General features: G+C 41.5%; 1 protein-coding gene across 2 annotated transcripts in view; it reads right to left on the bottom strand.

Annotated features, from left to right (window-relative positions):
* The window catches only part of atxn7 (ataxin 7), a 35,183-nt gene that overhangs the window by 3,714 nt on the left and 6,777 nt on the right, over window positions 1-24,692 (bottom strand). For both annotated transcript variants that reach the window (XM_042502490.2, XM_088086467.1), the window contains 9 exons: window positions 24,431-24,499; window positions 16,884-16,988; window positions 9,113-9,404; window positions 7,090-7,424; window positions 6,189-6,271; window positions 5,198-5,478; window positions 4,831-5,020; window positions 4,555-4,676; window positions 1,596-2,766 (listed from right to left, as the gene is read on the bottom strand). In XM_042502490.2, coding sequence (XP_042358424.1) covers window positions 1,596-2,766; window positions 4,555-4,676; window positions 4,831-5,020; window positions 5,198-5,478; window positions 6,189-6,271; window positions 7,090-7,424; window positions 9,113-9,404; window positions 16,884-16,988; window positions 24,431-24,499 — 2,648 coding nt within the window. The remainder of the gene's footprint in view (window positions 1-1,595; window positions 2,767-4,554; window positions 4,677-4,830; window positions 5,021-5,197; window positions 5,479-6,188; window positions 6,272-7,089; window positions 7,425-9,112; window positions 9,405-16,883; window positions 16,989-24,430; window positions 24,500-24,692) is intronic.

Here is a 24,692-nt window from a genome sequence, read left to right as displayed (position 1 = left end):
TAAATAAAAAATATTGTCAACATGTCAAAAACAGTGAAAAATGCACATCACAAGATACTTGAGCCCAGGGTGATATCCTGGAATTGCTTGTGAGTAGGGTTGCCCCAATTTACCAGCTGAACAGTATCAGCCGACATTCGCCTTGTAGACAGTCATCAGCCTATCGATGTATAAAATGACATTCACCGATGGCAGAGCTGATGTTTTTCTCTTGAGCCATATTCTTTTTGGGCACACTAAAAAGCAGGGCTGGAGACTAATGGCGTCCCTTCGTCCCGGGGATAATAGAAAACTGGGGCAAACACAGATCTTTATATTTTCCTATCATGCTACATTTTGAACAACACATCTGTTTTGAAATCAGCAGGAAGAGAGCGAGTTTGCCAGTTTATTTAAATAATAATGCTATCAAGCTCTATTGAGAAGAAATGAACACTGGTCAAGGGTAAATAATGTTATCATGATGTAATCTTGTAAAATCTCATTTTTGGCAAGAAACTTTAGCTGTCTGAAGGAGAAATTTGTTGATGTTTTGTAGCTATATAAAAAATAGATATTAGAAAATGGAATTATGATACATTATATATACAGTAAAAAAGACGTTTTTTTTAAGTGAAAAGTTATATCAAAGGTTTTTTCATAAATGTATGACTGAATCTGTGTTCATTTGTTTTAGTGTGCTGAAGGGATGAATTGCTTTAAAACACACACACACACACACACACACACACACACACACACACACACACACACACACACACACACACACACACACACAAATGAAGATTTCTTTGTTTCCCAGTCACAGAAGAAGATATAAATAACAACAAAAACAAAATAAACAGCAACAACACAAAAACATCAGTATCAGCTCAGAATTTTGCGATTTGTTCATCCGTATTTGAGATCCGACCAACAGCCCAAAATCCAAATGTTTTCATTTTACATTCATATAAAACTGAGCGAAGCAGGCAGTCTGTACTGCCAGGTAGCTCGGAGTGCAGTTTAAAATAGAGCTGTCAATTAATTAATTATTTATAGCAATTGAATTCATAGCATTTTTAAGTCATATTTTAATTGTCATTATTTTGCAATCCAAAACAGTTTTGAAGTCTATATTGACAAGGTAAAGGAATTCTTACCAGATCATCTTGATTAGGAATCAAACGTAAGCAAAAAACTGCACGAGACACATAAAGTGGGCATGTTTGTTAAGGGGAGATTCATACCGTTGAACCCATTTTCACTCAGATATATCGAGGTCAGCAGTTATCGAACCCCTGTGAAATGACCGTGCCATTTTTCCATTGCCAAAATGTAGCCTAAATTTGGAGTGTTATTCGGCCCCTTTACTGAGGAGCTAGTACAAGGTACAGAGCTACAAAGTACAAGGCTAAGTACAGCCTCTCAAAGACGGGAATGCTGGCCGGCGATTAACGCCATGAAACCCAACATTATTTTCGGACCTTACACGCATCGTGATTAAATGCGTTAATGCTGACAGCCCTAGTTGAAATATCTGAAATGTAGGGGATGAGACATCTATCTCCACTGGTACTCGAATGCATTCTGACTGGTTGAGTAAAAAAACCCACCTGATGTAAATGGGAGTTGTTCGGTAGCCCTGGCGTCCCTGGAATGCTCCGCCCATGCTTCCCATGGATGTTGTTAATGGCAGGTGACTTGGCCACTTTGGATCTACCTGGTCCAGGTCCTCCTCCCCCTCCCCCTCCTCCTCCGAGCCCTCCTCCCGCACCTCCACTATTAATGCCGCTGGAGGCAGGAGAGCTTTTGCGCTTCTTGCCCTCCAGGCGCCCGTCTGAGGAGTGGTGGCTGAAGTTGGTGTGGTGGTCAGATGAGGATGAGGACTGGTGGTGTACAAAAGGCCCCAGGGAAAGGGTGGAGTCACTGCTGTTCATCACCACACTCATGCGTTTGATGGATTCTGCAGGGCTGCCCGAGGGAGGACCTCGTGCTGGCGGCCCCGAGGAGCCACCTGCTGAACCTCCAGAAGACTCGGCCTTGAGGCTGAGTGAGTTGGTCCGCACAGTGGGGCCACAGTTGAGCCCCACGCTGTGGACTCCGCTTTGGGAGGAAGATAGTGACGATGAGGATGAAGGACCTAATGAGCCGTGGTGGTAGGTGCTCCCTGAGCTGCCGATATTTGCACAATTCTTCTTATAAGAGGAGGAGGAGGAAGAGTAGTTGGCATTAGAAGAGGAGGATTCAGAGGGGCCATGGGATAAAGAGAGAATAGAGCTGTTCTTCCTCTTCTTCCCCGAGCTGAAGCTAGTGTTGCTACTGTTACTGTTGGCTCCACTGCTACCCCCACCAGTGGAATTGGGGATGACAGGTGTTGAGGAGCCAGAGGACATCTCCTTGGGCCTGAAGGATGACGACGACTTGGTAGTGCTGCTGCTGGAGGAACGGGACTTAAGCGCCCGGCCTGAGGCTAGGGAAGGAGCTGAAGAAGAGGAGGATGAGGACGAGTGGGCTGAAGGCATCTGCGGCGACGAAGACACTTGTCGGGCCTGCGTAATGCCGTAGGCCGGGTGCTCAGCCCCGCCCTGTGGGGAGCTGCGGGCATTTAAGGTGGTCCCATAGGAGAGCACAGACTTGCCCTCGTAGGATTGGCTATAAGGAGTCTGGGGCAAGTTGGCAGGTGGGCCCAGGAAGCCTGAAGAGGGAGTGCTACCATGAGAATTTGTGCTTGTCCTATGGGTAGGTGCAACGGAGGAGGAGTTCTCCAAGGCCAAGGGGATTTTCCTGCAACAAGGATAACATCATTCATTAGCAATGACATTTAAAGACCATAAAATACAAGGAGGCTCATTATTAGGGCTGGGTCGATATGCTATCTCCCAATTTCATATTTTTATGATACTTGGATGTCAGTTCAAGATGTATCTCTACAAGATGTAGATGGCACGGTTTAGATTTATTATCTAGGAAAATGGAAGTATCAGGACCAGGATTTGACAAAGAAAAACTTGATTGGGACATTCCTGACATCTAATGTCAGTCAGTCTATATATAGTCTATATTCGCAGTACTATACACTGCATAGAAACATAGTAAACAAACTAATAAACAAATTTTATGGTCTTATTTTAACAGTTATACACCAGTAAAGACCTTTGTGACCTTGTTCTGTGAAAAGTAAAAAATTAAATAATCTTTACATGAAAAAAGGCATGTTAGATGTACAATAAAATAAATCTTTTTTTTATGTACAGCTGTTCCTCCTAATCAGACTTGCAGTGTTTCCCATACACTGATGCCACAATATCAAAACTGACTGCCACAGAATGATACTGTATTTTTTCAGTATTTAACATAGCTAAAATCTTATTCCATTGTAGAGCTGTACTCAGCGTATTGATTCCCTCAGCTTCTCTCGCTAGCCACCCTGCAGTCCTTAGGCCCATTTCACACAGCGCGCGTCAACAGTGCGTGTCTTCAGCCTCGCCGAGCTGCAGCGTGTTTCATGCTTGTGGTGTTCACACGTGCAGCATTGTTGCTGCTGCATCACATCCCACAGATAGTTAGTACTGTATTTCCATATTTATAAGCACAAATTCCACACATTTATGAAGTCGTGTAAGCTCCTGCATTGCCGACAACATGGGCCTGTAAATGTTTTAAAATAAAATGTATCAACAACTGATGGGATTCTGTCCACAGAGACGCTGCCAGAAGGCTTTTGTTTTAAAAGGGAAGCAGGGAAGTTGCAGTGAAACAGGCATCTTTGTCTTTGCTCATCTGTGATAGAGGGAGACTTTTAAACTGCAGTAAAAAGTGGTATAAAGTCAATATAATCATCAAAACACAATTTTTACTGATTATTTCTGCTGACAAACGTGCGTGGCATGCATAAAAAAATCGTCGAGCCATCGTTTCTCTAGATGTGCTGCAGTTGAGACGTACCTGACAAGCGCTGCTCAGGCGGGCAGTGTGCATGCTCCAATTTGATAACATGGGCACCGAATTACAAAAAACCACATTCAGCGCAGCTCACACCCTGCTGACGCGTGCTGTGTGAAACGGGCCTTACACTTGTCCCCACTACTAGGAAACTACTTGCCTGGAACAGAGCGAGCAAGAGCTTCTGAGACAAACTCATTAGCGGCTGTAGCAACTTGAATTCAGCCAGAACCAATCCCAGCAGCAGGCTTTAAAGCAGGTTGAATTTAACCTCTGCAACCGCAGCAACAGAAAGTTTGCTGATCCGACAGGGAGACTGCGCAGGACTGGCTGAATTCAAGTTGCTTTTTAAGAAGCTTAAGGTCAGTTTCCTTGGACCTTCCACCATTTTCTGCCTTCTCGCTTTGGCTTTGTTTTTCTTGAAACAGATAATGTCCCATTACTCATAGATTGCCACAATAAAAGCGTTGACGTCTTTCCACCTCCGCATTTGAATTATACTAACTCAGGCATTGAAAAAATGTTAAAAATCGTATAAGGAAAAATCGCGATACCTATGTGAATTGATTCCCCCTCACACTAATTATTAAGTCTCTGGACCAAAATAAAGTTTAAGCAGGATGGACTTACTTCCACATCTGAGAGTTGACGTGCTTGTCCATCATTGAGGTTAGGGCACATCGCACTCTGTCCCATCGCCGGTCAAAGGAGTAACAGCCTCTTCCAAACAGTCGACTTCCAAATGTACAGTACTGGGAACAGAGAGGAGGAACCAGTTATCAGTGTACTGTAAATCAATCATAAAATAGTACTTAAAAATTCTGAACCAAATAATGGATTATCTACAATCTTTCCTACTAAAACCACTGTGACAAAGAGAGACTGGTGATGGCAGGGTGCACTTACAGCTGCCGGTCGAGGGTGATAACCTGAATAGTGACAGTCAAGTTTGTCAGCGCTGTCCTCCCTCTCCTCGTTCTCTCCCTCATCACTGGAGGGTCGGGAAAACCCATCGGGGATAGTTTGGGCATGGTGTGGTGATTCGTGGACTACTGCAGGGTCTCCGGGGGTACCACCTCCGTGACTGCTGTTTAGTCTAAAAGACAGAGAGGGTGGCAGATTATTTTCAGCTTTATCATAAAAATGCGTCACATGCAAAACTGTAACTGTTTGTATCACCTCTTCTCTTAATGATGACGGACAGATTGTCAGGTGTCGCTACATACAGACAAGACAAAATTAAATACAAGAAAATATCAGGAACAGGACATACCGAGGAAGACCAGGGCTCTGAAATTTGGGCTTGCCGACTGGCAAAGGCTTAGTGGCGTCTGGGGCGGGGCCGTTGCCATGAGCAACCTGGTGGGCATCATGGGCAGCGGCAAGGTGGGAGGAGGGGTGTGGGTCCCTGAGAGAGGGGTTTTGCTGGGAATGGGGTTGGTGGAGTTCTCTCTCCTTCTCCCGCTCCCTTGCTCTGTTCTTGTGCTCTGCCAGCAATGTGTCAAAGCGCTTCCTCCGCCCTGGCACCGCCCTCCGCTGGCTTAAGGAATGTGTCTGGTGGGACATAAGAAAAGTCAAAGGTTAGAATTATTGTTTGGGAGGAAGGTTTGCTTAGGTTTTAATCTAATGATGGCCTCTTTTTTTTCAATCCTAATTTGTAGATGAGAGACGCATCTCTGAATTTTTGGGGAATTTGGCATGTGTGTGCTGGGAACCAGATGAATCTGCAAGCTAAGGTTTCATTAGCAGATGAACAAGATCAAAAAATGCTTTTCGCCTTTCCTGTTTCGAAATATAAGTAGAGCAAGAAAAACACATTCAATCTTACAAATTCTGGTATTGTTATGTTGTTTTTCAGTCAGTGCTCCCTCCCTGCTTCCCCCCAAGGCTCACGATAAATTGTGATATTGAACGTTATAGATCAAAATGAAATTAAGTTGAAATTAAAAGCACTTTGGGTTACCTTTGGGTATGAAATGTGATATATTCCCAAATGAGTCCAAAAAATGTTTATCTTCTTTTGAAAAATAATCACAAGATCAGGTTAAGGTTAAGATAATCACACTACAGTTTACAGTTCCTTACACATATAGTGAGGAAAATAAATAGCTTGGCTTTAAGGAACCGGTCTTTTAATGGAATTTGTTGACAGCAAAACAAGCCAATGAGAACACTGCCAGCCTTATTTTTTAAAATGTCATACGGTCTACACCGCCTGAATACACAGCCCAAAAGCACAGCATAAAGTGAGAGAGACTAGTTACCTTGCATGTTAGGGATCTTGTGCATGGTTTCCGAGCTGTCATATCCACAACGCCACAATGGATATCTGCATTGAACTCACGTTCTGAAGGCACAGGAGAGAAAATCGTTACTTACATGCATTGTGACACATCACCTGCTCTGGTAACTTGCCAAACTGTAAGTTGTGTTATGTAAAATATTAGCCTTGGATGAGCCAAAGCCTTTCACGCTGATGTGACGTTGTAACTTTCAGTTTTCCTGTTCATTGGCAAACTTTAGTGCTTGTGGTGTACATTCTGATATCTTGAGGGTAAAATGTGCCCTGGAGTCTAAAAATGTCTAATCAAGATAAGAGAAAAGAAATCATTTTGCTAAAGTAAAAAATATATATGAATTAAAAATAGTTTGTCAGGGCTGCATAATTTAGTTTTTTGGCTGTCGTTGCCGTATCAACTTGCATGATAAACACGTTATGAAAGACTGCAATATTGAACACAGGGATATTTTGAGTTAGCTAAAAGAGGGTATCAGTCGACAGCAGCACTTTAAAATGTAACTCATTCTTTTCTTTAAATCGATGCCTCTTGTGTTCAGGGCAACGTTCAATTTCTTCGATAAATGAATGTTAGAAATAATTCATTTTCATGTTTTTTCATTTCACAAGCAATTTCTTGTATTTTAGCTGCATGCTGAAAGCAGCAGGAAAGCAAAACTAAGTACTCCTTAATATCAGTTTATTTATTGTGAGTAATTTTGTCATTGCAGTATTCAACGTTATCGCATATATGTTATTTTCCTCATATTGTGCAGCCCTACTGTACACCAATTACAACCTGAATTCATAAATCAGACCTCAAAATGCAAAACATGGACAGCACAAAACTAGAACACCTGTTTCCCTCCATTTCCACTCCAACTGACCTGTCACTTTCTTGTTAAGGTGGCGTCTGCTACTGGCACTGCTGCTGCTGTCCTGCTTCTTGTCTGAGAGGACTGAGAGGTGGCCCTTGCCGTTGGGAATCTGACCCGGGGCCAGTAATGGAGGCTTTGGTATGGAGGGACAGTTAAGGCCTGGTTTAAGGGCTGATGAGGAGAAGGAGGAGGTGGTGATGGTGGTAGTGTTGGAGCTCACAGTGGTGCTAGAGGAGGATGTAGAGGAGGATGAGGTGGTGGCTGGGGCAGATAGGGCCTGCACCAGCTTAGCTGACGAGTCCACCCTCAGATGCATCTTCTCCACCTTGACAGCCGGGGTGAGGCTGGAAGAAAAGGTTACAGAGATGAAGAGGGCAGCAAGGAGGAAGCTGAGAGTTAGAAACACGGAGCCGGTGAGAAACGCATGGTAAGAGACAGATGTGCACGTATGGAGGGGGCTGGGAGGACAAAACATAAATCTAATATGATCCATCATTTATCAAAGACTTGGTTTAAAAAAAACACAGAGGTGTCAAAATACATTGTTTTTCTCTGACAGATCTTGAACACAAATCTTGGCTGAAATAGAGATTTTGACAATGACAGCACACTGCATTTTCAACTCTTCATATAGATCGCAGCTTGTCAAATGAGCAGGAACATTTCTAACGCAAGCTGACTTTCAAAGACAGGCCAGTGTCGAGGAAATATGATTATTAAAAGGAGAATAAATCTGAATAAACTGTGCAAGGTGATGTGAACACAAGCTTTCAAAGTTGGGAGAGTTCAGAATTAAATATGGTTTTGCATTTGCATACACAAATCATAACACTGTCAGGATAATTCCATTTTGTTGACTACACCACTGATTGATTACCAAAATGTGATATAACGCATCAGTAAAATTATCTAGTTAAAATAGAAAAAAATACCAATTTAGCCTTTCATTTTATAAAAAGATCTGACATTAATGCTATACTTGGGGCAATTTTATTGTATGAAGCACTTACAGATTTGTTTGTATAAAAAGTGCTCCACAAAAAAAGACTGATTGATTGATTATTCAATAATATTGTATATAACAGCTGCATAGTTGGACAGTTGAGTAGTCATATCTAACAATGTCTGTCCATTAGACTGATGAGCTGCAATGATACTATTGTCAGCTCTACACTTAAGCTCCCTGGGCTAAAGTTAAAACTGGGAAATCTGAGCAAATTGGCTCAATTTCTTTTAAAAAACATGAAAAGAAGGCTACTTAAAAAGAAATAACCCAAAAATTAACAAAAGGTTACCTGAAAATTAGCATGAAAAGAAGAGTAAAAAACGAACATCCTTAACTAGCACATAGCATATCTATGTATAACAGGAAATCAAAATTGACTGAGGTTCCAGGCTGATAAACTGTTATTGGAGCACGAAGCGAACAGGGGTGAAAGTCTAATTGCTCTTCCTGTTCATACTGAACTTTAAAAGTTCCCTTCCTAAAAAAAATGATTAAGTTGGCTAAATTTGTCACACACATATTAATCAGAATTTAGATAAATAAAAGTATTGGTTCAAACTTTGTATCAGGAAATTTTCCAAAATGAAGAAACTCAGATTCAGGCCAAAAAAAAAGACTGGAACATCCCTGCAAAGATCACTTATACACTGTAGACTTGCATTGTTTGGTCTTTTGTGAACAGTTTAAGGACACAGTTTCATCCATTTTTTAAGTTTAAAAATGAAAGAGTGGTGTTTCCTCTCCCCACAAAACCACCTCTGGTCAAGTGTACATCCACAAGAGAGCATAATAATCAGGCAACAGCCAAGATTTGTTTGTTGTTGTTTGGCCAACTCATCAAATTAATGTTACTTAACTACATCAGAGTAAATTAACAGGAAACAGTAGTCATAACAGCCCATTAAATCAGCAAACATTATATTTATAGAAATGATTAATCGTTCAGTTATTTGTTTTGGTGTATATCAGCATAATGCACAACCTAAGCAGCACAAAATACCGCAAATGTTACACAGTGACACTTACATTTTGTCCGGCTGGGGCGTCCTGAAGGGCGCACCAAGGGGTCTTCGCTGAAGGCCTGGCAGCTTGTCTTTGGCTGGTTTGAGGAGTTTGGGATTGGAGGAGGAGGAAGCTGATGAGGAGGATAAGCTGGATCCAGCGGTGGAAGGTCGGCTAGGGATGCCTCCACTCACCACTCCAGCTACAGCCCCTGAGCCCAGCCCAGGCCCAAGTCCGCTGCCACTGCTCCGGTTCCTGCCCGACACAGGGAAGGGCGCGGTGGAGGCTGGTTTGCTGGCCGAACTGTGTCTTCTCTCTGGAGCGACAATATAAACCAGGCTGACATTAAAACATAATAATTAACTTGATTCAACAATCAGGATGAAGCATCACAAAGCTTGGACAGACTTATGTATTTGGGGAAATGTGGCAATAATTGGACCAGGAGTCAGGAGAAAAGGCACATGGGAACATGGAAATCTTCCTCTGACAGTAGTGAGCAGGTTACCTCGACAGCAAATAAGCAGCATTTGTGATTCATGCCAACTCAGCCTGAAATAGAAGCAGCCAGCAGGTCAAGAACTTCATTTCCTGCCTGAGCTTCTAAGAACAGCGACTGTGCGAACTGATAAAAGGCAGTATGACAGCAGAGGAGGTTAGGGTGGTACAGAGATGTGGATGGAAAGACAAAAATAGAAGAAAGAGAAAAAAAAATGCTCATCACTAAGTGCTTGCATCCACACCTAAAATCTTTTCCTATGAGACAAACTAAGGCACACTACCGTTTCCACACACAATGAAACATCGGTCTCTTGCAGGTGCTCCCAACAGTAATCATAGAAGGGTTTGGGGTTTTTAAAGGAAGCTCTCATCGCTTGCTATTTTTAGTAACAGCATACGACAACAAAATAGCACACTTAAAATAATTTCATTGACATTACCACTAATGTTCCACAGCAGAGACTCATCTCACCATAACAGAGAAGCATTTGAGTCTAGAGTTCATTAACTGCCACAGCAGAGACTACCCAAGAAAAAGGCCGAACAACAACCTTTTTTTTTGTAATTCTGAAGTTACTGCGAGTTGCATCAAAGTCTACTACTGTGTTTATATGGAATCAGGCAGACAATACATGACAGTACAACACCGGACAGCACAGGAAAAATAAACTGTCCGACAGTATGGAAAGACGATAAGTTATGATGGTGTTGCTTTATTGTTTACAAAGAATGGAATAAAACAATATAGGAAAAAAATAGCTTTGAATAGCAATAGCATCTAACTTTACCGTTGTCAGTATCTCTGCCAGAAGGATTGAAACGGTTAAAATGACCATCTCAGAAAATATCCCAGTGTCTTGGTATCACAGTATTACAGAATTATCATTATTATCAGCTACAATGACCCTTAAAGGAATGAACACACACATTTTTTTGTTTGTTTTATAACTATAATTGAAATATGAAGCCACGTTTTTAATAAAACTATGTGTAAAAGTCTCCCTTTAGAGACTAACTAAAATAAAGGTAAAATTTTTGTTCCAGCTGCATTTTTCAATGCTGAAGATAAGCAAATGTACACTGTATGATAACCATCAATTTTCATATCACAGCGTACCTTGGAACTGGTAATATGCTGCAACCCTATCTTCCAGCCCCACCTAATTTTATGGTCCTGCTCTCGTCCACTAAAATTATATCCAGTTTGCCATCTACAGTCTCCCCGATTTTATAATAACGCAGCAAAACAGACATACTGGGCCCCCTGGGGTCAAGGAGACAGACAGACAGACAGACAGACAGACACTCCTGCTGCTCTGACCATAAGTGGAGAGAGAGAGTGCGACAAATATACAGAGAGAGAGAGAGAGCGAGTTGTTCGCTGAAGAGCTGAGGACAAGCAGGCAACTGAAGGTTAACTTGACCCTCTTTTTGTCAATACTGATGCATGAGCAACATGGCAAAGAATGAAGAAAAAAATAGCGGTAAACATACAATGAATTTTAGGCAATTCAGCTTCAGGAGCACAAACGGGTTTTCATAGAAAGCGTCTGTCGGCAGCTAGCTAACCTTTGACTGGGCTAACTTCCATGGTGTAGTGGGGAAGTGGGCCACAGGCCAAACTCAGTCTCAGCAAACAATGTTGTTGCTGCAGAAACAGTGGAGGTGAGGCTAACATACATGCATGCACAGAGCTGCCACTCCCCATTTCCCTCAACCCCCGACGCACACAAAAACACACAAACCTTCAAACTGTACAGCCTTCTTCCAATTTCCCTTTTCAGGGCGAAAAAAAAATGCTTTTAAGAGTGCCCTCTTCTCACCTAAGGGCCTCTCTCCACACACCCATTCACGACACACTCCGGATATCTTCCCTCCCTCCACTTAGCAGCCTTTCTTTCACTCCCTCCTGCCCTCCTCTCCTTCCCCCTGCTGTCTGTCTTGTCCCAGTCACAGTCAACAGCACACCCTGCACACAAACTCACACCAGGAAACCCCAGCGTGATACTCAGTGTTCTGTCCACAAAGCACTGTCTCTGAGAAAAGAGAGCCAACACCAGCAGCAGAATGAACGCGGAGTAAAGAAAAATGCGAGGGAAAAAAAACAACAAAAAAAAAAAAAACAGCAGACACAAGGAATAGGAGGAGCCTTAATATCCTCTTTCACACTGTCAAACACTTGGCTCGATGCTAAGGGGAATCCCTGGCTGTGTAAGTGAGAAAAACCCTAACATACAAGTGAGATGGCCTTGCAAACATCTCCACAAGCCCCACGTTCAAATTATTACATGGCCTGGCCTCTGTATGAAAATAACAAACCTGTTCTTCTAGTCAAAATAACAAACTACGGTTAGTTTCCTTGCTATATAAGCTCAGGGTGCAAAATGAGTTTTTGTGTGTTTGCCTCAGCCAAGGTGCTGCAAGGAGACAAGCCTTTGTTCGACAAGTAAGTTCACAGGCAAATGCATAAAGCGGCAGCCGAGCTAGCAGCTTCCCGTTCTGCAGTGAGTGTCACCCCTGCTGGGATCAGCCTCAGCTGAGAAGCACAAACACCTAACGGGAGACAGATGGGCTCAAAGAAGCACGCTAAAATCATATTGAGACCATCTCAATGGTGCTGAGATCAGTGCCTCTACCCTGTGTTCACGCTACAAGGGGTCCTCCCATAATGACATCAGAGGAAGGGAGACAGGAGGCAAATCACAGCAAGACCACTCCTCCTCTGTATGGCCACATTTTGTGGCATCGCCATAGAAGCTTACCTAGATTTAGACCGTTCTAGTGTGGAGCTGAAACAATTGGTCAATCAACAAGAAAATGTTTACGTCATCTATCAAACAAAACGTACCAACCGTTGTCTGGTTTCAGCCTCTTAATCTTGAGGATTTGCTGCTTGTCTCTATTTTATATTGTAAATGGAAAAATCTTTGGTCTTTGGACTCTTGGTCAGAGAAAATCAGACATTTGGGTCCTTACATCGGGCTCTAGGAAACTGCAGTCTGCACTTTCTACTATTTTCTGATGTGTTTTTGACTTAAGGATTCATGTATTACAAAAAATGCATTATTAAAATCATCAGATTAACCGATTATGAAAATTATCATTAACTGTTTTGACAATCTGATTGAGCAGGAAGTGATAAATCCATACACATATATCCAATAGAGGAATATGATTACATAAAAAGGGCTGGCAGGCAGCAGTTATCATCAGAAAACCTGAACTCATGTTGTATGTGATCCATACTAAATGAAGAAAAATTGTTCAGACAGCTTGACTGATTTGCCCAGAGTTTACGCGATCTTTGTTAAGAATAACATTCTCCTTGACATGACACTGCTATCAAGTTATTTTTTACTGGACGGGCCACAAACCAGGCTAGTAAACAGCAGAGCAGCATGGAAGCTAGTGAAAATGTTACGGTGGTTACTTACTTCGTATATCTCTTTCTTAATCCGTCTCTCTCTCAAGCCTTGATGCCAACTAACCGAGAACAATGTTCGAGTGCTGCTTGGACAGAGACAGACAGTATTTTCTGGCAATTGTTTATTCCATTATGCCAGTATACAGGCTAAAAAAAATGAATACACCCAGGTGTTGTATTTGCACCACTGCCGATGGAAGTGCATTGGAACAAGCGGCAATAATTACCCATGACTTCTTCAGAGTTATTTGACCCGGGACACAATGCAGATTATAACGTTTCCCATCAAAAAAAAAAAGCCAGACGTTAGTTGGTGTAAGTGGGTTTTTTCGGTGCCACGGGAAAGGGGCTTTACACAATTAACTTTATCCAGATGAAAGCATAGGAGAATCTAGTGGACTATAAGTATTATGTGCAGCTGTGTTTACAACCTTGGAATCAAAGTGGTATTAAACGTCTGCCGTCTTTTTTTGTCTGGGTGAATAAATGTCCTTAAAAGTTACTGTCTTTTTACTTTACAGCTCTGTACATGCATGCACAGCTGGTGTCAGGTTACTAGCCAGTTATGTGACTTTAGCTACTGCTTTCTACCAACTAGGTCAACCGTTCCAAGAGGTATGATGATGCTGCTTAAAACCTGGGTCTTAGGTAGAAAACACGGAGAAGTTGTCAAACCACATTTTATTTGTAATACCAAATTAAGACATATTTAATGTAGTGCTTTAACATTTACATTTCATGCAAGTTGGCTCAGCTCCTCCAGACTTAAGACAAAGGTATTTGATCCATGTCTGTGGCCTTTTCTCTTCTCATTTCTTTAAAATCTTTTTTCCCTACATACTACTACCATTTTTGGGACTGAAAAGAAAACTCTTTTTTCCCCAATGAGATTGATTGGAACAGCTGTAAAAAGAGCACATCATAGGCATTTGTCAGGGATTCCCATATACGCTCAGACTGAGCATCAGAACGTCAGGTGCAGTGAGGCCCTGGGTCAAAAAGTTTGCATTCACTTGCCTCTGCAGCAGCTGCTCCTCTTTTCCATCAATCTACTATGATTAGACAGCTCCGACCGGATCGACGGATCAATTATCCACCCCACAGCTCAAGCTTAGTTAACTGCTGCTGATGGAAAAAAAAACTCCTGAAACGATATGCCCGCATTGCGTTCACGGACACGCAAAAAAAAGATAAAAAGGGGACCAACTTTAAAGTAAGCTACTGCCACACATGGATTCCAGTTATGTGGGAAACATTGTTTGTGCAGTGTTGGTCGTCATTGCCTCCAGTTGCCTGCCTTCTGTCTGGACTGCAAGCTTATGTATAACTTAGGTTGCAAAGAAACTCCTACTTGAATAGAAGTCGAAGGACGCACCATAAGCTGCTCATTCAGCAATTATTAAACTTTAATCCACACAATGATTTAACAGCATAAAGGTGATGGTGAACAATTATTATGATTAAGGCTGAATTAATCGATCAGATATCAAATATATCAGATTCTGCAAATTCACAAATACCATCCTGTTAAAAACGTATGGCAGCCACATGCTGAGATATTTTTATGATGTTTTAATTCATAGGCACTGTAATGCCGTCCCACATTTGTCCACTTGTCTTCAAAATCCTCATGCAGGTTGTAACAGTCGGGTCTAGACAGACTTGTATCAGTCTGTTGTGTGGGAGGAGCCCTTCTTTGAAAAAGGTCGAACCAGTGGCAAGGACACTGGTTTCGTTAAGAGCAATATGCCATCATAACTCCCTCTTGTGGCTGACCCTGACTACTATAATTGCTGCCACACTTCATGGGGAATGCACAACACTGAAAAGATTTCAGTGACAACACTAAAAAAGTTTTAAGAAGAGAATGATATCAGATGTGTGATTCAGATGCTGGGAGTGGGAGTGTTTAGGTTTGGACAAAAAATTATGCATTCCCTGTCCCCTTAAATTAACTTGAATTACTAAGACTTGTTTGAAAGCTGAAAGAATTAATCAATTAGTTGTCAACTACAAACTTTATGGCAAATTAATTTGGTAATTGATTAATCTACTTGAATCATGTTTTCAATAAAACAAAATCAAAATTCTGTTTTCAACTTCTTAAATGTTAATATTTCTGTTTTTTGTTTACTCCTCTCTATAACAGTAAATCTTTGGGTTGTAAAAATGCAAAATTTGAGGACGTCATCTTGGGCTTGGGGAACTTAACTTAACTTTAGGCCTCAAGAAAATGTAAACCGGTGAGTTGTGAAAGAATTCACCCACCTATAGTTGTAATAAATGTATTGATTAACTAGAGACCAATACCAGGTTTTGTACCAGGCTGTACACATGTGTTTAGGCTATGAAGTTGGGCATTTTGACATGGGGGTCTTTGGGGATTTACTCTGTTTTGAAGCCAGCCTCAAGCAGCCATTCGTTGAACTGCAGTTTTTGGCACTTCCAGACTGGCTTCATTTTTCGGCTTCGGAGGTTGTCACTTGGTATGTACACTCAGCTACAAAAGCCCACAGCATGACAAGGTGCAGAGTGTCTATTCTGGCCGAGCGCTGCCTGTTTGGAGTTTTTTTCTAGTCGCTGAGAGTTGAAAATATTTGGTTGAACACGGGCTGCTCGTCACGGTCACTTTTTACCCAATCACAGTGAAGGAGGTGGGACAAATAGCCTACCACAAAGAGCAACCAACAAATTGCAGTGCAACAAATGAATACTGAAATTAAAAAAATAAATAAATAAATAAAAATACTGAGCCTACACAGACTGGAGGAACACCCTCCCTTGCTACGTGCATCAGCTTTCCCTTCATCCAGAGCACATAGGTACTCAACCTAGTACCAACATATTTACTTCCAGACATACTCTGTATCATAGCAACCAAAGTGTCTCAGCTGAAAATATGTGCACCTCTTTGCCCTTTAGTGTTCTGCATTTAACAATTAACAATTATTTAATGTTTAAAAACTGGGTCATTTTTGTCATTTAAAAAGCAACAATATGCCCAAAAACAGCCTAACAATAAAGCAAATGAAGCATAATTATATAGCAACAAAATCAGGATTGATGATGTAATTTGCAAAACCAAAAAAAAAAAAAGGGGAAATTCCTTCACCAAGACAGCTTTTAAAACAATTCATAGACTATGAAGAAAATGACTGACAGATTAATCGACAATGAATATCGGTAATTGCAGCCTCAACTAATAAAGCAATCTTAATTTAACAGCCCTACATGACATGACATGGTAGATGTCACTCTAACATGCAGCCTTCTTTAACATTTCAGTAATACCAAATAAGTTTGGTGGTGAGAAGACAGCTCATTTCTTCAGCGACTGTGGGCGTCTGTGAACTTGCCGTGAACGCTGTCAACTTTAAAGAGATCCACAGTGATGCAGTCACTCTATTCACAGATCTATAATTCATCCATTTACTTTAGCATTTTAGAGACCCAGCTTAACAACTAAGCAGTGCACTGAAACGCACATACACACATAGCTTAAGCATTAACAGAAATCTGATCTAAAGTTTAAGTTAAAAAAAAAAAAAGTACGTTACTGCAAAGACTGGGAGTGCCACATCAAATATTAAAATGAAAATTGTAAACACACACAGGTGAGATAGTGAATTAAATAAATAAATAAATAAATCAGAGTTTGTGGCACTTCATGGTATATGGCTCCTACAGATGAAGACTACTGTGTTACTTCCTTTTTCACTAATCTACTACATCTAACATCCGCATTCATTCCACCTACTTGCTTGGGGTCATCTATAAAATTCAGAAACTCTGCATGGTTTTTGCATGAAAGATGCTGCTGAATATATGTGTGCATACTTATGCGTGTGTGCGCTTGTGCATGACACTTACCGTAGTGTGCTTGGAAGGCTTGGGGCTTGACTACCTGGCCACAGTGGTTGCACATCACCAGGTAAAAGTCGTCCTGTGCGGGACACTGGCCAAATATGGGCATGTCTGTACACAGAAAGAATCAACCAGACAGGGCACAAGTCAAGGAGAGGCAAACATAGACCTACATTCACCTGGTGACCCAGCTGGCAGCTGACTGACTTCAATGAAAAAAAACATTTGTTGTCATAACACTGTAATAGCTCCAGGTGGGGTAACTCCAGTTTATGGCATTATCTTTTTACAAAACACAAATAAGGAAAATTGATCATGTCCTGGATAAAATTTAGATGTTATTGCACTGTACAATAAACACATAAAAAACTGAACATGAACGAGTTCACTGAAGGCAAGCCGACAACCAAATTCTGCACGTGCAAATACAGATTATTCCAAAGTAGCAATTTATCATCATATTAAGAGTCCCCATTTATCATAGCCAGTGTCTTAATGATCAGAAGCAGAAGTGCTGATCTAACAATCCAAAGGTTACTCGCTGTAAAAGAATCAACATTTCTCCCAGATATAAACAAAAAACACACATAAAATGTATGCCGTGTGGTGTGTGTGGAGGATTTGTGACTTAAGAGCCATCATTACGGAATACAATTCAATGTTTTTCCCTCATGCTTCCTGTGTTGTTCTTCTACAGCAGAGATACTCAACTTGCTTTGCTGGAGGGGCACTTTTACAAAATGACAGGAGGCCAGGGGCCAGTCGCAGCAGCCTCATATAAGGATTCTGGGACATTTCTAGGATAACGTTGCTACGATTGAAGGACATTTCTAGAATCGTAGGACGTTTGTAGTATTTTAGGACATTTTTTGGATTTTAGGGCATATCTAGGATCTTTAAGATGTTTCTAGTATTTCAGGACATTTCTGAGTGCCAAGATGGGAATTGTCCTGTAGTGCCACTGAGGCAGTCCAACTGTCAGGCACACAATCATTTAAAAGCAAAAGGAGCATGAATGCCAAGGTACATGCATGGCATGTCTGCAGCTCCAGCATCTCCAGCCCCCCAAATAGTTCAAACCATGCCTCACGCTTCACAAACCACTCTAGCCACTCTGAGGCATATCAGAGGGAAGTGCCGCTCCTCACCAGAATGTGATCAAAATTTACCATGGCGCAAAGAACCAGAAAGCACCTAATTAGGGAGGCTAATTAAGAGATTTCCTGGGGCATTATGATGAGATGAGCAGAGGACAGGATACAAGAGGGGAGAAGTGGAGCCCCTTTTCAATATGCACTCTCCCAGGGCCGTCAAGGGTTCTCCAAATACCACTGGACGAGTCTGGAAGGGATGAGGGCCATTAAGCAAAGACCATTTAAAAGGGCCTACCTGGCGGGATTCCCTTTCAGGGAGGTCAGTGGCAGTCTTGTGTGGATGAATTGACAAGCCTGATGCTACTTAATATGTGTCAATTGTCTGAAGCCACTCTGCTAAGTGTCTCCTTCAACAGTAGTGGAGCAAAAGACTTACTTTCAGTGGCTGGGGTCTGCCAAGGAGAAAAGGCAAATGTCTTCACTTTATGGACGAAGGCATGTAAATTATATAGAACTTGAGTAGGGAAGCACACTGCATATGTGCTCAAGCAAGGGTCTGCAGGAAAGTGACTCACTGGTCGTCACTTGCACAAGTGTAACGCCTCAGACACACTGCATGCGCGAGCAGCACATGATAGCAACCTCGCCGCACTGCTGTGTCTCGCACGTTTGCAGTTGTAAAACTGGCAGCGTTGCTCCTGCAACTCTGCTGCAATGCTGCCTGCTGCTGTGAGTATTACATTTCCACAATTATAAACAAATATTCCATTTGTTTATGAGGTTGTGCAAGCTCCTGCATTGTTGGCGACACGATCCTGAAAATATTTCAATATAAAATGCCTTGTGTCAACAGCTGAAGGAATTAGATATATTTATATTTCCTCATGTCTGTGACAGATAGAGAGCTTGAAACCACAGTAAAAGGTGGTATAATGTCAATATAATTATCACAGTCTATTTCTGTTGACAACCATGCATGCCACACAGAGAAAAATCAACAAGAAAAAAGCAGCTGAGATACACCTAAACAGCACTGCTCACTCAGGCAGTGTGGCTGTTCTATCTTGTGAACATGGGTGCCGAAATAAATAAACAACAGGTTTTGTGATGTTCACACGCTGCTAACGCAGACAGTGTTTCCAGGTATAAGTCATTTAAGTGGTAATTGGAGGCTGGCCTGAGTTCTGGGTAACTTTTTGGTTTTACGTAGCTGTTTTCATCCAGTTCCAGAGCCATTCTCCAGTACCACTAGCAAAGTAAAGCTAGAGAGAGCACACATATTTGCTAAATCAATAACTTTCCATGTATTCTCCATTAAAAACTCCACCTTCTCTCAGACTCTTCATTGAAACCGGCCAAGAGCTGCAGAGTCCAACAAGCCAACCACATTTCCTTGCAGAATCAATAGCAAGGTCAAACAAGACTCATTCCCAAACTGCTGCTGTTGTTCACTTGGGAGCGTTCTCCAAACGGGTTGCTCAACTATAAAAGCAGCCCGACTAGATCGCCTCCCCACTCTGCATTCAACACACTGGCACCGACTGAACTGTACCACTGAAATGGCCTGACTTGAAAAGTGGTCCAACACCACTGTGTCTGCCCCCGTTCTCGATCTCCATTTTCTTCTTGTGCGAGGAGGAGATGAAAAGGATAGAGAGAGCAACGGAGTCCATGTGGAGGAGAAAGAGGAGACAGAGCGAGGCCAAGAAAGGAGCACAGAGAAAAAAAACAGAGAGAAGCAGGCCGAGGCGTCGCCGAGACAAAGCGAGCGTGAGCAGAGGACCAGAGCTAGAGGAAGAGAAAGAAAACGTGTGAGCATGAGACAGAGGAGGAGACTGAGAGTCCAGTTAATCTCAGCATCCTCATCCATGACAGTGATGAATGATCTAGTAGCAGCTCTGGCTGCCTCTGAGCAGCACACACGCTGGCTGAATGTGACCTGTGGCTGACACTGGCCCTACATTTCCCAGCCTCCCTGACTGTGACAGAGCCACCGTAAAATGTATATGAAGCACAGCAAACGACAAGTGGATCCACCAGTCATCAATTGCCGTATATTTTTAAAATATGTTAATAATCTGAGTGTGTCAGAATGGCGGTTACACCACAGGAGGAATCTGTTGGTGAGTCATGGTGGAGAGGTGTAGTCATCAACTTGTAATACCCCTACTAGACACACACACACACATAGAAACTCACAGAATAACTCTATGAACACGCACTTCTGTCCTGAGCAGCATGTGATGATCTGGCCCATCACACAAACAACAGACGCTAACAGATGCTGCTACATGACAGAGACGTGTTTCACTTGCATGTCATGTAGCCCATCGGCCTCATATTTTAAAGCTTCATTCAGCCTCTCTGTCTTCCTCTGAAAATGCTTTCTTTGACCTGGAAAGATATAATAATCTCATCCACTTTAAACACAGCTTCTTCAGCACAAAGCAGACAAAATCTCTTAGGGGGGCTGCCACCCCAGTGCCATATATCTCACACTATTTTAAATACTCTGTATGAAATATGAAAGCTCTATTTCTCTATGCCTCTGGGACATGTGTTATTGACATTGCGCTATAGTCTTAGGGTATGCACACAGACTACACTGTTGACCAATGCATATGCAACATAAGATAAGTGCCCTGTTAAACAGAATGCAATTAACCCTTTCCTTTACAGGAAGAGAGAGGGAGAAGAAAAAAAAGACTATAACTGGACACACTGATGACAAAAGCGAAAGCCAAAATCAAGTGACCAAAGAGAACTGTATGTTAATCACAAATGTACTTTCTGCAAGGGGTGTAGGAAACAGATCATGGTTTGGGTTCAAAGGAAAACATTTTTGACTGAAAGCCCTGAAGGTGAACTTATCCCATGTGCTGATTTATGGGTCAGTGGAGTCAGTTTAAAGTTAACTTAACCACACTCTATATCTTACAGTTATGTGGCAGCTTCTTCTGTAATTGTGTTTAATGGGCAAATGGTGTCGTCTCATATCAATCGCAGGCCTCTGATAATGCTGATCTAATCAAAATCGCATCAATGCAGACTTTGTGATGCTGGCAAATATTGCATTGTTGTCCAGTGAATCAATATAATATTGTATCTTAAGGAAACTGATCATTTACACGCCTACTTTCTGTAAGACTGAACAAGAGTAAATATTTGATCTGTGTTATGGTTGCCCATATGGATTACTTTTGGAAAGACTGAGAATTAAACATTGCAAAACAATAAAGATACAAGATTTTCTTTTATTTTTATAATTATAATTATATAAGGAAGAGTTAATCCCCAAAATCAAAACTACATATTTTTCCTCTTACTCGCAGTGCTACTTATCACTCTAGAATGTTTTGGTGTGAGTCGCCGAGTGTTGGAGATATTTGCCTTCTCTCCAGTATAATGGAAGTAGATGGCACTCGGTTTGTGGTGCTCAAACTGCCAAAAAAAACCAAAAAAACAAGATCTGTTGATTATCTTGAGTAATCGGGTCATGATTTCTGGAAAGAGACATTGCTGTGGAGTTTTTCAAATGTATGTTTTGCTCTTCAGTACCACAAGCCGATTGCCATTATGTCAATTATATTAAAGAGAAGGCAGACATCTAAACGGCTGATATCTCCAACACTGCAACATACACCAAAACAATCTAGACTGATAAATAGCCCTACAAGTAAAAGGAAAAACATGCTTTCCTGATTTTGGGGTAGACTGTCTTATTAAGTATATGACATAGCTAATATCCTTCTTTCTTTGCCAGTTGAACTGTTACGACTAACTGTTTGTACATTATTATAACTAAAATGATTAAATGTAAAGGTCATTCTTCACTGAGATATGACTTATGACAGATGCCCTGTTAAGCAAATGCATCCAAAAACATCCAACATTCAACCCACATGTGCCTCTAAAGTGTTGGACAACTCGGTGTCCAAAGGTGTTCTATTTTAGGGGTCACCAAAGTCCGAAAACTGTCAAAGTGAAAGACAGTTATTCACACCACAGTGATCACTTTGTCGTTGGCTGTAGACTTAATGATGGTGACGATGATCTTGTGGTTTTTGCTTAATTAGTGCCATTTTTCTCTGCCAAATTATACAGACAAATAGATTTTCAAACTGGAAAACAGAGGATTCATTTATTTTCACTATGCAATTAGCGCTGAAATACAGATAAAAAAAAGGACACGTTAATCTTGGTGTCCGAGTAGCTGTGATGGCTGTCCCCTAACAGCACATGGTGATGTGTCTTCAGCAACACATAAAAAAGCTTTCTCCGAAGACATTATAAGTCGCCATGAATGTGGAACATTATTGAAGCACGAAACCTTTCATTAGACTTCATTTAAGTCCCCCTTCAGACTCATTTTAAAGTATGTAAAAATTAGAATTAATTTCTATCATTTTTAACACGGTTTTCCCACATAAAATAATCCAAAAAAATGGCTTGGATGCACATCTGCTCTTTAGCCCTCGTTGAGAAACTCTGGTGTGGTAGGTTTCACTTTTGCTCTCTCCAGAGGTGGCACAGCGCTGCAAATATGTGTGGAGATTGGTCTGGCTTACGAAGACCGGTAAAGGAGCAGTGCGCATCATGATGGATAATGTTAGCTTCAGAAGAAACACTGAGATTCAGCTTTACATGTCTGAGCCTCCATCAAATTCAGACTCAGATGGGTCTGCTGTGCACCGAAGTCAGCAACGGGCAGACGTGTCAGAATAGTACGTATATTTAGCATCTTTTATTTGTTTGTTGTTTTTTGTTGCTGTTTTTTTAGCTTGTAACAAGCAGTCGTTAGTGGTTGTGAAATTGCATTACATTTTGATTACATTGGTCAAGTTTACATCCATTAACTGCACACACTAACATGTTTATTGCCAAAACTTACTATGCTAATGCAAAGTCTCTATGTACTGACAAGTCTGCTCTGCGCTGGAGGTTTCAGCTTTCTTTGCCAGGTTGTGCTGAAGTCTGTACCCCCGTTGTTGTGCGTATCCTGTGTCAGACAGAAATTGTTTTTTGTATAAATGACGTACCTAATGCAGTTTTAGCCGAGCATATGTTTGAATCTCAGATTTTAGGGAAGTCATCACAGACATTGCTCCATTCAGTAGAGGAGTGTGATAACACCTCTCTAGTGACAGACTTTACACAGACACAGGTCAGTATGGTCAAGGTCTGACATTTTAGTGGACATAAACAAAAGAAAAACACACTTTTGATTTGAGAGGGACTCTTAAAATAGGTTTTTGAATTTCTCTGTATCACTGGAGTCACAAAGGTTGTTTATCATTCATTCATTACAATCTGAGTTCAAAAAAGGTTTCCTATTCATCCTGTAAACTTGATCATTTTGATGTCGCTCTCAGAGCTCTGCAAGCCTGGAAAACAGCATATGATTGTTGATTTATTGTGATACAAGATGCCATTTTATTGAGGTCACAGTTTACCTTTGTAGTGAGGCTCATTCTAAATGCCGGCCTGCCAGCGGGACTAATCAGCTAACGCTAAACAAGTCGTTTCCAAAATAAGATTGCGGTTCAAACTGCTGTGAAACATCACTCCATGGCACAGGAGCCAGATGATGTGTGTTTCTGACATTGATGGCTTTATTACCCATGTCAAAAGATGTCCACTTTGAACGTACTGCTGGTTCAAGGAAACACTGTAAGGAAACCCACAGTATGTTTTAAGCTTTAGAGAGAAATCATGGTTACTGACACGAACCTAAATCATCTCGTCACTTTATCAGATTTTTTTTTTAACCATGATGATGGCAGACTTTCAAAGATTACATTTCAAGGGGCCTGAAAAATTCATAAATTTAGATTACATGCTGTTTGGTCAGCAAGTGCTTCAAAAGACATTGAAAACTTATCTTAAATCTTAAATAGTACTATGACATAGAGAAGGCTTTTACAAAAGGTCCCAATCACCGTTTTAGCAGTGACCTTTACATTTGAGAAATCACACTAATTTCTATAAATTATTTCTCCTTATTTCAGTAAAAAAATCCTTAAGGCAACAAACTGCTGTTGTTTCAAGATAAGGGAAGACATGTAAATATGGTGGAAGGTTTTAGGCATAAAATGGCAGAAATGTGCATACTTCACCATAAAGTCCATTAAATGCATTCTCCAAACAGAATATGTCACTGTTATTACTATGTTTGGGCATAGACCCAAGTGCAGCGAGTCTAAGTTTTTAACCGTTAAGTTATTTTAGGGGCAGATGTAAATGTCAACTACCACACGAATAGGAGACACGTTTCACTTATTGCATCCGGTTGTCCGATCAATTCATGATGCGCATGATTTACAGGACGACTCGTGTAAAGTGTCTAAATCCATGTGTATGCGTGCGTGTGTGTGCGTGTGCGTGTGTGTGTGTGTATGTGTGCAAACCTCCAGAACCAAAATACACCTTTGGCCCTAGAGGGGGGAAAAAAACACTCACCTTCTCTGCACAAACGCATGGCTTCTCGATTTTTCCCGAAGTCTTTGAAACTTTCCTCTGATTCAGCACCTGAAAATGAGGCGATCCGACACACAGACAAATAAATAGTTGCACTTGCTTGCCTGCTCGTGCTGTTGCTACCAGTAGCGCTTCTTCATATTCCACCAAAAACTGCATGCAATCGGCCAAAAAACAGGACAGGACTGGCAACTGTCGCGCTCTACCTCGATTCCTCGCGCACGTTCGGGACGCTGGGGAACTC

The sequence above is a fragment of the Plectropomus leopardus genome, chromosome 2 (assembly GCF_026936395.1).
Source record: "Plectropomus leopardus strain MGB_pleo_1.0 chromosome 2, ASM2693639v1, whole genome shotgun sequence".
NCBI lineage: Eukaryota > Metazoa > Chordata > Actinopteri > Perciformes > Serranidae > Plectropomus > Plectropomus leopardus.
This window is presented reverse-complemented; position numbering and strand designations above follow the sequence as displayed.